Genomic DNA, 14796 nt, shown 5'->3' with positions numbered 1-14796 from the left:
ATCATGTACTGAAATTCCTCTAACATTCTCCTTCAAAAAATCAATTTTTCTTTCCTAAAGGATAAGAATGGAGTTACTGCCTCTACTCATTTTGTGTCTCTTGTGAGAACCATTTTCCTGTTATTCTATAATTTTTCACAGTAGCCTCTACATTTTAATACATATTCAGCAATAGATTTATTAAGTTCCTGTCTGCTATTTATTAAGTTTCTGATATGCTACTGAATGCTTTTTACATATTTATGTTTTATTTATGATCAGAAAGCCAGCATGAATACTTATATTTTTACAAAGAGCTATCTCAACAATTTATTCTAATATTATTTGGTGCACAGTACTCCTGTATCTTCTTAATCTTGCTTGCTTATCTTCTAGATTTTCATCTATTAGTTTCTCTAATCTTTCTATTAATATCATACAAGTATAATGATAAGTACAGAATATAAGTACTTTTGCCATATGATTCATAAGAGCAAATGTTCCATAATTTTTTCAGACAATTTGCTTCATTTTTTTAAAATTAATCTTGTCCATCCTATGCAATATTACACCAGTGTAGTTTGTCTATCATCATCATTTCACCACTATGCTTCACCTTCTCCTTTAGTTATCTCATCATTCACAGGATTTTTACAATTATTCAGGTGCTTTACTGCCGTCACAACCTCATCCCTCAGTATACAATCTCTCCTTTCTCTCTCTCTCTCTCTATGCCTGATGGTGATAGTTCTTTCAATTAACCAATACCTTCCAAACCTCAACATCTCCCTGTGCCTTATATAACACTGAGCAGTATCTTGTCCATCTTTCTTCTATTTCTTCTGCGTTCATCAAGATTTTACCCTTTTCATCTATTATGGCACTCTGCATCAGGCTTCAGTTATTGTTGTTTCTGATCATCTTGTATAATTCTTATGTACTGTCTTCATCATAGTATTTATTGATATCCTTGCACCACTCCTCTATCCACTTTGACCTGTCTCTTTTAACTGCTTTCTTTACTTCACTGCATTTTATTTTATACTGGTCTTCCATTTCCACAGAAATATCTCTCCTAATATTTAATACCCTTTTTTCTTGAATTACTTTAAAGTTACTCATGAGATCCACCTCTTGTTGGCTTCTTTGTCTCTCAGAATGTTTCTTCCACTGCTCTCTCTTTTGACTGCAGAAGCCCACTTTGTTGTTTTTATCTTTCAGTTCATTTCTATAACGAATTTTGATTCTTCCTCAAGCACTTCCCTCTACTCTTTCTGTGATTTTCATTTCCTTGCTCCTTATATCTCTTTGAATTTGAAATAGTGGTCTTGTGAGTTTTAATTAGCCATTACTAAAATATGATTTGATTCCATGTCTGGCATTGAAAGGTTCCACACTGCTAGACTAATTGTGGCTGATCTGCAGCTTATAAGTATCATATCTATAGCATGTTCTTTGCTATTCCATCAAGTGATTGCTATATTCACTTTTGGCATTATTTTTTTTTGCTGCAATATTATATTACAAATAACCATGCTTCAAAGCAAATGCAAACATTCTTTTTCCTCTTTCATGACTTATTTCTTAACAGTATTAACAACACCAAACAATTTTATCAAAAAGATGTTTTATTAATTGCTTATATTTCGTTGAATTTCAAATCAGCATCATCCAAGCAGAACACACTTGTACACGTGACAGTGAGTGAGTGAAACAATACAAATACAATGGACAAAAGATCTAAAGTCCTATTTTGGCACCCTCTAATGTTGAGGGAAAAAAAAAAAAACATTACATTGCAGCTATGTGGGAGTTGCTCTTTGGATAACGGTCTTCAAAATTTTTGGCAAATTAATGCAACCACATTTGTTAAGGTTGGGAGAATTCTTCAAAGCCTTTCAGATCTGTAACGACTCCTAAATAGCTCATTCGTTTTCTTCCATCTAATCCTGTGTGAAGGAGTGTCCACAGCATGGTCTGCCAGTCCTGACTTGCCAGAGTAATAGTAGTGAATGTATTTTTTATGTCTTCCAGGAGGATGTTAACTGATCTTCCTGTTTGTCTATAGTAGGCCAAGTCACAGTCACAAGGAACTTCATACACTACTGGGTATGCTAAAGGGTGAAGTTTATCCTTAGGCGAGTGGATCAGAGTTGCTAGTTTGACATGAGGTTTGAAAGTGGTACCGAGGCGATGTTTATCATCAGTACTTTGGCTATCTTCTCTGATGTACCTCTACTATAGGGGGATAGAAATGGCCATGTTGTGTTCTTGTGTATTGGTGGGGGGTGAGGGGGGGAGTAATGGAACTATGTAATATTTTATTTATTTTGTGGGGATTGGAGCTGTTGGCCAAGAACGTGTGACACAGATATTTGAGTTCTGTGGTCAGAGCTGTATCGTTAGAACAATTGGCTCTGGCTCTGTGTGTCAGTATTTTTAAAATGCCATACTGTTGGACTGGATGATGATGATGTGATTGTGTATGTAGGTATCTTCCTGTGTGTGTGTGGTATGTATTGGCTTTCTGTAGATGGAAAATGATAGTCATCCATCTGAAAGGTGGGTGACTAATGTGTCAAGAAATGGTAAACAATTATTCGATTCTTTTTCTGCTGTGAAGTGGATTTTGGGGTGTTGACTGTTTAGGTAGGGTACAAACGCATCCAAAGTGTCTTGTCCATGGGGCCAAATGGCAAGCATCATCTACATACTGTAACCACACTAATGGCTTGTATGTGGCTGTGGTAAGTACTTTGTTTTCAAAGTGTTCCATGTAAAAATTTGCTAAAGGAGGGGACAAGGGGGGGAACCCATAGCAGTACCGTTAATCTGTTTGTAGATTTTTTCTCCCCAGGTAAAGTAGCCTGCATACATGGTAAATTTAAATAATTCAAAAATATCAGGGGGAAATTTAGACTTGATTAAATCAAGAGTGTCTATAAGTGGTACATTGGTAAATAAAGAGGTGACATCAAAGCTAACCATTATGTCTGAATTTTTTAGGATAATATTTTTAAATAGTGTTTTGAAATGGACTGAATTTTTTAAAAATGTAGAGGAGTTGCTAGTAAGGGGAGCAAGTGACTTGGCTAACTGTTGTGCTAGTTTATACGTGGGACTATCCATGCTATTGACTGTGGGGCATAGTCAATAGCATAAATCCAGGGTGATTTAACATGAACTAGTTTTATTTTTCTGATGATTTCTTTGGCCAAGGACGTCACTTTTTTTTAGTAATTTTCAGACTTTTTTCTTTTGAGACATAGTGGTGTCACAATGTATAATTTGGTAAGTGGAACTGTCACATAGGAGATCTTGCATTTTTCTGTTATAATCTTCTTGATCCATGATCACTGTTGCATTTCCTTTATCAGCTTTTATTATTATTAGTACGATTATTTACACCAGACCTCCATGGAGTCAGAGACTCATCACGGGAGGTACTCACTATTGTATGCAATGCTAATCCAACTGCATCTTAAATTGATTCAATGTGTCCACGTCCACAACACACTCAAGCAACATATTCCACTCACCAACCACCCTCCATGCAAAGAACCTGCTTCTTACTCCTTTACTCACACCCTCCTTATACAGTTTCCAGCAATGGCCTCTTGTTCTACTCCCCTCTCCAATTCTATCAAAAATCTCTTCCATGTCTACCTCACCAGTTCATATGTCTCAATCATATCCCCTCTTCATCCTATTCATGAAGCTCTGCAACTTACATTCTCTCAATCTATCCTCGTACTCCACATTCCAAATACCACTGACTAGTGAATCTTCTCTGTACCTTTTCCAACATATCCTTGTCACCATGAAAACCTGGCGACCAAATCTGTGCATAATAATCCATATAAGGTCTGATCAAGGCATTATACAATGGAATCATAACCTCTCTATTTCTGCATGTCAGGGTTCTCTGCATCATTGCCATTATTCGATGTGATGTCTTCACAACTTGTGCAATATGGCACCTGAATTTCAGGTCCTTGTCCACCATTACTCCTAGATCTCTCATCTCCTCTGCTTCTGTTAAAGTTTCCCCACCAAGTGTATACTTTGCATCCCGTCGTTGCTTACCAAATCTCCAAACCTTACACTTGGTAACATTGAACTAACAGTTCCACTTACCTGCCCATTCATGCAATCTATTCAAGTCCTCTTGTAAGGCATTAACATCAGTCTGACTGTGCATTGCTCTTTCCAGTTTTGCATCATCTGCAAACAGTTGGATATCACTAGCTAAACCCAACCCAATATCATTAACATACAAATTGAACAACAATGACCCCAAAACTGACCTGTGTGGCACACCACTAGTGACCTTTCTCTTTCGAGATACTGCACACCCCATATACAACTTTCTGATACCTATCTCACAGCCAATCACTGATCCAACACAGAAGTCTTTAACCAATCCCATCTGTTTCAATTTATTTAAGAGCCTGTCATGTGGCAGTCTATCAAAAGCCTTTGCAAATCCAAGTACACCCACTGTATATGCATCTCCTCTATCCAAGGTATTTGTGACCTTGTTATAGTACATACTGTATTTTCCGGTGTATAAGACGCTCCCATGTATAAGATGCACCCAAGAAATTTAATACAATTTTCTGGAAAAAACTTAAACTTTAAAGTATGATTTAAAAATGATTTTTTTAAAAAAATTGATAAAATAATAGGTAATTTTTAATAGTAAACTGACCTTTCAGAAACCTGCAAAACTCATGTTACTGTCATCTGACTCTTCTCTATCATCATTAATTTCTTATAATATAGAAATAATTTTGTCTTCATATTCTTTTGGAATTTTTTTGACTGATTTTTGTTTTTGTACGCATACAAAGTCCACTGCGTTTCATGAAACAGTAACACCATGACGCACCACCTTTAAAATCTTCAATGTTATGCTCACAGGCTACTTTGACTGCATGTGTACGAATCATTTTTGTTGAAATGGCAATGCCATTTTTCCAATTTTCTTGCACCCATTTCAAAACTTCGGTCTCTAGTTCTGGCCACTTCGCAATTTTTCCACGTTCCGCACGCTTTTCTTTATGCAAATTGTACAAAATCTCCTTCTGACCACGCCAAGTTCTAATCATTTTATCTGTAGGTGGAGGTCCAAAATGTCTTTCAGCTTCCCTATTCCTGTGTTCTTCAGCATATTTTATAACCTGCAATTTGTAACTTGAAGTATATGAATGTTGCCTGTTTTTTTCCATCACTAAAATCTATGGGGAAATATCAAACTGAACACAAAATATCTCAACACGTCAACTCAATACTGATAAACATCGGTAACTGATTACTTGGATAAGATATTATGAAACTTGAATAGGGACTCCCCGTTCTTAGCCAATGACGCGCTAGAAGTCACGTGAAGGTAACGCATCAATTTGATTGCACTATTAACCGCCTACAAAGATCGTGGAACATAAAAGGGAGTGCATATGACTTTGAAAAGAGGAAACAAACTTTACCTTCATTATATAAGATGCACCCCATTTTTAAGATGAATTTTTAAGGTAAAAAAGTGCGTCTTATACACCGGAAAATACAGTAAGTAAGTTGGTGAAACATGATCTCCTCTTAACAAACCCATGCTGATAACAACAGAGAATACTGCTGTTATCAACCCATTTCTGTATCCTACTTCACATCAATCTCTCCAGGACCTTCACCACAACTCCAGATATACAGACCAGTCTATAATTTGAAGCTACAGCCTTATCACTGCCTTTATGCAATGGAACAATTTTATCCTCCTTCCACTCCCTTGGAACCTGTGCTGTTGCAAAACTTAAACAGGCATGTGAATGCTACTGCCAGTTCCCTGGAACATTCTCTTAAGATGTGTGGTGATATTTCATCAAATTCTATTTACTTATTAACATCGAGATTATTTATCAAGATTATTTATTTCCTCAAATACCTCCTGCTCACTCACAATTAAGCTATCCTCTTCTATGTCCTCTACACTTGTTCGTCATGATTCCACCCTGATCAGGATGAAACCCACTTATAAATTGATCACTGAATACCTCAACAATGTCTTCTGCAGCAGTTATCATTCTACCACTTTCATCCCTTAACTTCATCTTTCCATGATCATTCTTCCTTCTACTTGCCACATGTCTAAAAAACTCTCTACAGTTTTTCTTAGCCTGATTTGCCAATTTCTGCTCATACTCTACTTTTGTTTTCCATACTAACTGAGTCACTCTCCTAGCTTGTTTTTTATATTCTTCATGTGACTGATTACCATTATTCATCCTGTACTTCCTCCAAAGGACTTTCTTTTTCCAGATTTCATGCTTAAGCTCCACATTCATCCATTTTACACCAACCTTATTCAGCCTTTTAGTCTTTGGGATACATTCATACATTGATGCTGTTATGTATTTCTTTTGTAAGTTCCCATGCAGCATTTATTTCCTTACTGCTCGACTCCTCGTTTTAGTTATAGCTTGAAGTTGTCTCTTAAGCATCATAATCACCAGGCTTATAATTCCACATATCCTTTCCTCGCAAAAACTTGCATATGTCTAGCCACAACACATGTGATTACTTCATGATCACTTTCACCAACTGGAGGAAAATGTGAAACCCCTCTAACAATTACATCCTCTTATGAAATGATGAGATCTAGAACTCTTGATCCTCGTGTGCCTTTCTTTACATGCTGCTTGAGATAGTTATCTCTCAAGAACTTGAGAAATTCGCTTTCCTTATTCCCAAATGCTATCTCTTCATTCCAGTCTATACTGCTATAATTAAAATCACCCATAATAATTACCCTTCCTTTGTTCACTAATCCAATTTGTTTATACATTTCTTCATCATCACCTTCCATATTCCCAGTCCTATAGCAACTTCCAACTAAATATGATTTCCTCTCAACCTCCATGTTACACCACACTGCCTCATAACCATTTCCACTATTATCCCCCTCTCATGTCTACCTAATGTGGACTTAATTCCCCTGCTATCATCAGCAGCACCCCCCCCTCCCTTCCTGCCCTTTCTATCCTTACAAAAAATACTGTACCCTTCCATTTCTATTCCTGTTACTATATCATCTTCATTCAACCATATTTCATTTATTCCAATGATTTAGGGGAGAATAAACTCAATCACTGATACCATTTCATCCCCTTTATTTCTGATACTTCTGGCATTTGTAAACAAACAAACACAACAGTTCATTTTTAGGTCTATAGCCAGTCCTATCCAAGCCATATGTTGGTTGTGATTTCCTCACTACACCTGCCAACTCATCTTTATCACCGCTTACCACATATACCTCATCAGTCTCCACTTCTCCACCCACAATGCAATATACTCCATCTTCATACACACATTCACTGCCACTTTCAACATTCACTCTCTCTATGCCATGTTTCCCTGTCCATCCGAGCTCCCCCCCCCGTTTCCCTGTTCCTCTTGTATTCCCGTTCTCTCTTCCTCTCTCATACCACTACTGTTTCCAAAGCCAAGCATTGCTGTCTCTTCAGTACCACTCTCCTGATTTTTCTCTTCATCTCTTCCTTCTGATCTCTGGCACGCATCACACACTGTACTTTCATCCAGCAACACTTTCTCCAGCACACTCACTCCAAAGCCATTTAAATGCAACCCATCATGCCTGTATAATTTCATTCTTCCCTCAAACACATGCCATACATCCACAAACTCCACTCCCTTTTTCTCACATAGCTCTGCCAACATGACAAATGCTGTGCAGATGCCCATTATGGATCACTGCTATTGCCTGTTGGTCCAAGAAGGCATTTCTTTCTTACCACTCAAATCTGAGAGCTGTTTCCCCTATCTAAAGGCCAGGGATATGCCATCTAGAAAATTAAGGCTCCACATAGGGAAGCACTGAGTGGAAGCAGAAAATATCATGTGAGTAAAAAGATTGACTACCTTGAACTACTTCAGGACAACACTTTATGCAACATGTAGTTGAAAAAAACACATGAGACATGAGTGATGGTGATTTATTTATTTATTTATCATATGGCAATCTAAATACAGTTATAAAAATACATGTACATAAATTAGTACAAATATGTAAAAGGTAAATAAAAAACGTAAATGACAAACAATTAGAGTAAATCACAGAAAGTTGCGCTTTCGGCAGATAAAATACTTATAAGTAAAGGTCAAGTTCTCTGATCCAGTCTATAACAAGCAGTATCGCCTCCAGGAAGTTACTTCTTTGGCCCCATATATGCATGAAGACTGCACTCAGTGGAAATATGATAGATTGATTGGTTCAGGTGTCCACAGTCACACTCAGGTGAGGGAAGTTTCCCCGACTTGTATGGAAAACTTCCACATCTTCCATGGCCGGTACAAATCCTGTTCAGTGTTATCCATGTCTTTCAGCTCAATTCCATACCCGAGATGTTAAGGCAGTGTCTATCAAACTAAATTTCAAGTTGGGCATTAGTATTTATACTCCACACTCATTTCCATTGATCTTTGGTATTATAGTTAGACATTTTCAGATGTTTAGCTTCACGAAAAGGGGACTTCCTTGATTTCAATCTGTTAAGCTGTAGTTCTGATATATAATTATGTATAGGCAATTCAGTATTTCTGAGTATTTTGTCATATTCTAGTAATAGAGTGTTACATCTTCGTAGATTTGGTGGTATTATGTTGCTCAGCATTGGAAGCCAATAAGCAGGAGTTGTTTTTATGGTTCCAGATACAAGTTGCATTGTGGTATTAAGCTGATAGTCAATTAGTTTGGTATGACAGCTATTGAGCGAATGGAGCACAGTTCTTTGCCACCGAAAAAACCAGACTAAGTGCAGATGTTAGTAATGTGTTTGCTGTTGCATCCCAGGAAGTGCCACATAATTTCTGAATGATGTTATGCTAGTTTGTATTTTTCCAGCTGTGTTTTCAGCATGTTTCTTATATGATAGAGTATGATAGAGTGTAACTCATAGATACTTAGGGTATTTATGATTTATTTATTTATTTATTGTATATATATATATGTATATATATGTATATATGTATATATACATAGGACTGAATTTCCAAATGAGATGTTCAACTCGTCATGTGCCAATTTATTATTGAGATGGAAAGCTGACACTTCGGTTTTACTTTGGCTTGGTTGTAGTCTCCATTTTTTAAAGTAAATAAGCATAGAGGCAAGGTCGTTTGTGAGGGTGTCCTCCCTCCGTCTTAGTTCTCTATTTCTGGTGGCTAGTGCTATGTCATCCGCATAGCAGAATTTTCTAGATACTGTATCTGGCATATCAGCTATATATAAAGTAAATAAGAGAGAGGGGGGACAATATTGAGCCTTGCAGAAGGCCTTTGTTAAGTTTCTTCTGGTTACTAATTTTTTCTCCAAGGACAACATGGAAATATCTATTGCTGAGCATATTATTAACAAGTTGTATTGTTCTTCAGCACGATAGTACTTTCATTAATTTATACAGCATGCCCTCTCTCCAGACAGTGTTGTATGTGGCAGTTAGATCAAGAAAGACTGCAGAAGTTTTTAGATTTCATTGAAAGCCAGTTTCTATGTATGATGTCAGCACCAAAACCTGGTCACAACAACTACGATTAGGCCTAAATCCTGCCTGTTCAACCAGAACATGTTCAAGGATGGTGTTGCTTGTGCGGTTATACAATAGTCTTTCCAACAGCTTATGTGTGCAACTTTGTAGTGCAAACTGGTCGATAGTTTTGTGGGTCGTCAGTTGATTTTCCAGGTTTGGAAAGAGCTATTATCTTAGCTTTCTTAAATTCTTTTGGTAACACACTGGTGTTCATTATTTCCGAGAAGAAACGGGCAAGGCATTTTTTGGTGTTTTTGCCACCATGAATAAGAAATTCCAGGTGAACTCTGTTGAATCCTGGAGCCTTTCCCATTTTTGTATCAGCTAGTGCATTGTTGATTTCCTCATCGCTGAAAGGTCTTGCATATTCTGGTTCATCTTGTAGTTTTCCCTTTAATTCTCTGACTTCTCTTTTAACCTCGATGGCATGATTTCTGTCATGTTGGCATCTCAAGATTTTAATAATATGATTAGCAATTTGATTTGGTGTAACATCTGTCTTTTTAGTAGTCACCATTGTATGGTCTCCTAGCTTCAGTAACACACTCCAAGACTTCCTACTGGAGTGCCTAAGGTCCAGTCCCTCAATTGTTTCAATCCAGCGTTGTTGACTTGCTGCAGCCCATTCATGGAGGAGATCATTTGCAATTTCTAAATCACTGCTCTCCAAAAATTTCTCATAAAGTTGTTTGCTCAGATTGTTCCACCCAGAGATATACTCCTTTCTATAGCCCTAGGGGATATGTTTTTTAGCTATTGAGATAAAGGCTCCTACAAATCGGTTGTAGTTATTGGGTACAGAAGATATGAAGAAAACACACTTGTCAAGATCAGTGGCAGATTTTTTTCCAATCAGTTCTTTGAAAATTCCATCTCGAGCGGGGAACTGATTGGAAAAGAGGTATTTTTATACCTAAATCAACGGGGATCATACCTAAATCAATGACTTCCCTCACAGCCAATATCAGCTGTGAGGGAAGTCACTAAGAAACTCTTCTTTGGGTAGGTAGAGGTTCATTTATATTATTAGAGGTAATGAAACAGAGGTCAGGATTATAATCTCTTCTCCATACTGCTGAGTTGAGGCTGCCATGCTCTTTTCAAGGCCTCAGCCCAGTCGGCAAGGGCTATACCACATTCATCATTCTGGGCATGCTCCCATAGCTCATGATGGCTATTGAAATCTCCCGTGTATATTGTTGGATGATTCAAAAGGGAGAGGACTTGTTGAGGCCATCGAACGTTTGGTGGCTTGTAAACATCAACAAGCATCAGTTCGCCCAGCTTCATAACGAGCAGGTTAACATCATCACTTGACGCAGTAACAAGTGATGATGTTAACCTGCTCATGAAACAATTTGGAAAAGGATAAAACAATAACAGGAGTCTATTATGCATCATTGTTGGACTGTTTAAAAGAAGAACTGAAGAAAAAACGGCCAAGATTGGCGAACAAAAAAAATGCTCTTTCATCAAGACAATGCATCATCCCATGCATGGGCTGTTGCAATGAATTGAGGTTCAAATTTGTTGCACATCCACTGTATTCTCCAGACTTGGCCCTGTGTGACTTCTTGTTTCCAAACTTTAAAATTGAATTAGTGGGAAAATATTTTCTTCAAACGAGGATGTCATCAAGGCTGTCAATGACTATTCTGCATAATTTGACAAATCCTACTTTTTAGATGGGATGAAAAAATTGGAAACACACTGGACCAAATGTGTAGACCTCGATGGAAACTATGTTGAGAAATAAAGGTGAGTTTTTCAAAAAAATTTAACTTATTTTTTTGCTAAACTTTTCAAACACTTATACAGTGATTCATCTGGATTTTGCTAAATAATTTGACAGAGTTCCACATGATACATATACTACTGCTGAAATTGAGTAGGATTTAGGAGGCCCTTTTATCATACACATGGCTCATGATACCATGCTTTAAACACACTCAAATTCTCTGCAGACACCACACTCTCAGGCAAGGCATTCCAATTATTCACAACTCGGTATGAAAAAAAAAACCAAAACCTGCTTCCTCACACCCTCTTTATACAGTTTCCAGTAATGACCTCTGGTTCTCTCCTGATCTCCCACTATTTTCTGTAGAACCTCTCCAGCATTGATCCTATAACAATCCCTAAATAACTTGTAGGTCTCTATCATATCTCACCTCTTCCTCCTGTCTGCCAGACTCTGCAAGTTGCATCTTCTCAATCTTTCCTCATACTCGACATTCCAGAGGTTAGAAACTACCTTAGTCAGTCGCATTGGACCCTTTCCGACATCTCTTCATCCTTCTGAAAACCAGGTGGCCAAATTTGGGCACAATAGTCATTTTTGTGGCCCAATCAAAGTCCTATACAATGGAACAAGAATCTCCCTACAAATCAGTGTCCTCTGCATCATTCCCAGAAGCCTTTGTATTGTCTTCACAGTTTTGGCTATGTGTCCCCTAAATTTCAGATCCTTATCCACTATCACTCCCAGATCTCTTATTTCCTCTGCTTCCAACAATACATCCTCACCAAGCATAAATTCTGCATCCTATTTTTGTTTTCTAAATTTTAAAACCTTACATTATGCAACAGTGAACTCGCATTTCCATTCTCAATCACTCAATTTATTCAAGTCTTCTTGTAAGGCCACAACACCTTCTCTACTCTTCATGGTTTGTCCCAACTTTGAATCATCTGCAAACAACTAAATATCTTCACCGATATCATTAATATACAAGTTAAACAGCAATGGCCCTAAAACAGACCCCTTAACTTTCCTTTTCCAATGGATGGTCATTGCTAACTTGATTACAGGGATGGCTGACTGATAGGAGCCAGCAAGTCGTGTATGGAGTTGCAATGTTCCAAAAAAATGAAGGTGACACATGGGGTAGGTCAGATTGCTGTTCTGGAACAACTGTTGTTTAATTTATATATCAATGATACAGTTCATGGTTGAGAAGAGATATTCAATTGTTTGCAAATGGTGCTAAATTAGAGAGCAACGATGGAAGTTTTGATTTGATATAGTTGCATGAGGATATGAATATGTTGGTGCTTTGGTCTGAAAATGAGGATGTCATTCATTGTCACTAAGTGTAAAGTTACATGTTTTGGTCACATAACATGACATGAGGTTTATTATACTCAATATACTTTGCATCAGGAGGTGGTTACTCTACCTCCTGATTCAAAGATCCACCAAGAGCTCTGGAGGATCTTGGTGGATCTGATGTTCCAGGGTACCATCACAAAAGTTGTAGAAGTTATGCAGAAAATTGTTACTAAAAAGGGAAGAAATCCTTGACAAGTATGGATAAGGAGGTGTTAGGTTCAGCGTATCAGTTTGATTTCTGTATAGTAACTTGGTTATATGTGCAATAAGGAAACATTAGAAAGTGTACAGAGGTGAAGAACTAAGACTATATAATGTTGAAAGTTTATTTTTCACTTGGTCAGACTATAATAAATTTAGTTTAATCCTTTATCCAAGTGTGTGCAAACAAAGTTTGCGCCTGAAAGTATCTTCAGGACTGGGGCAAAGTGGTACACCACTGGGCAACTCCTTGCAAAGGTGGAACAAGCTACCAACACTCCTATCTCAGTATCTCCTGTAATGCAAAACACATCTCCTTGCAGATATGTATAATGTTATGCATTAAGGGAAGGGCCACTACCCAGACTAGTTTCGACGTTTATTGAGGTCTCTTCAGTGGGAGCCAGGCCCAAGTGGAGATACCAGGTAGAAGCATTAGCAAGGTCATCTCCTCCTATAGGAGCTGCCAAACAGTGTGCCACCTTTTTATTAAATTACTCTGGATTTATAGAAAGATGTTGAAAGTTTATTTTTCACTTGGTCAGACTATAATAAATTTAGTTTAATCCTTTATCCAAGTGTGTACAAACAAAGTTTGCACCTGAAAGTATCTTCAGGAGTGGGGCAAAGTGGTACAACACTGGGCAACTCCTTGCAAAGGAACAAGTGGTACAACAACAGGCAACTCCTTGCAAAAGTGGAACAAGGTTCCACTTTGCCCCCAGTCCTGAAGATACTTTCAGGCGCAAACTTTGTTTGCACACACTTGGATAAAGGATTAAACTAAATTTATTATAAGACTATATAAATAATCTTGAATGAATGTGAACTTGAGGAAAGATTAAAAGAACGTGGCCTGTAGAGTTTAGAAAATAAGAAGAGGAGAGGTGATATGATTGATGGTGAGAAAAATCTATCAGATAGATACTGGGTATTTATTATGCAGGGTAATTGGCAATGGGAGAATGGCAAGTCATTCAAAAAAAGGTCATGTGAAGAGGAGGTTTTTTGAATGGTGAGTGGTGAATGTGTGGAATGCATAATGTCTTCAAATCAAAACATGAATACTAGTAATGTAATGCATACTAATCACGCAAAGAGGTCAGGGAAACTTGTCATGTGCATACACAAAAACTAAATGAAATAGGAATTGGAAAACAACTGCTTTTTATTATTATTATTATTATTATTATCAACACCGGACCTCCATGGAGTCAGAGACTCATCGCGGGAGGTACTCAATATTGCATACAATGCTCATCCAACCGCGTCTTAAACTGATTCAATGTATCCACATCCTCAACACACTCAGGCAATGCATTCCATTCACCAACCACCCTATATGCAAAGAACCTGTTTCTCACTCCTTTGCTCACACCCTCCAGCAATGGCCTCTTGTTCAACTTCCTTCTCCGCTTCTATGAAAAATCTCTTCCACGTCTACCTGATAACAACCCCTGACCGGTTTTATGTCTCGATCATATCCCCCCCTCTCTTCCTCCTATTCACGAGGCTCTGCAACTTACATTCCCTCAATCTGTTCTCATACTTCACATTCCAAAGCCACTGATCACTTTTGTGAATCTTCTCTGTACTCTTTCCAACATAACCTCGTCACGATGAAAACCTGGTGATCAAATCTGTGCACAATAATCCATATAAGGATTATTGTGATCAAGGCCTTATACAATGGAATCATAACCTCTCTATTTCTGCATGTCAGGGTTCTCCACATCACTGCCATTATTTGATGCGATTCACAACTTGTACAATGTGACCCCTGAATTTCAGGTCCTTATCCACCATCACTCCTAGATCTCTCATCTCCTCTACTTCTGTTAAAATTTCCCCACCCAGTGTATACTTGGCATCCCATCGCTGCTTACCAAATCTCAAAAC

General features: G+C 37.8%; 1 protein-coding gene across 1 annotated transcript in view; it reads right to left on the bottom strand.

The window, feature by feature from the left end:
* Positions 1-14796, bottom strand: part of Dhc93AB (Dynein heavy chain at 93AB) — a 1274973-nt gene that overhangs the window by 868335 nt on the left and 391842 nt on the right. Inside the window, exon 19 of the mRNA XM_090403805.1 lies at positions 9700-10317. Coding sequence (XP_090259931.1) covers positions 9700-10317 — 618 coding nt within the window. The remainder of the gene's footprint in view (positions 1-9699; positions 10318-14796) is intronic.

The sequence above is a fragment of the Typopeltis vanoorti genome, chromosome 1, assembly GCF_054136105.1.
Source record: "Typopeltis vanoorti isolate ZY-2024b chromosome 1, IOZ_Tvanoo_1.0, whole genome shotgun sequence".
NCBI lineage: Eukaryota > Metazoa > Arthropoda > Arachnida > Uropygi > Thelyphonidae > Typopeltis > Typopeltis vanoorti.
Note: the sequence above shows the minus strand (reverse complement) of the source record. Positions and strands in the feature narration are given on the sequence as shown.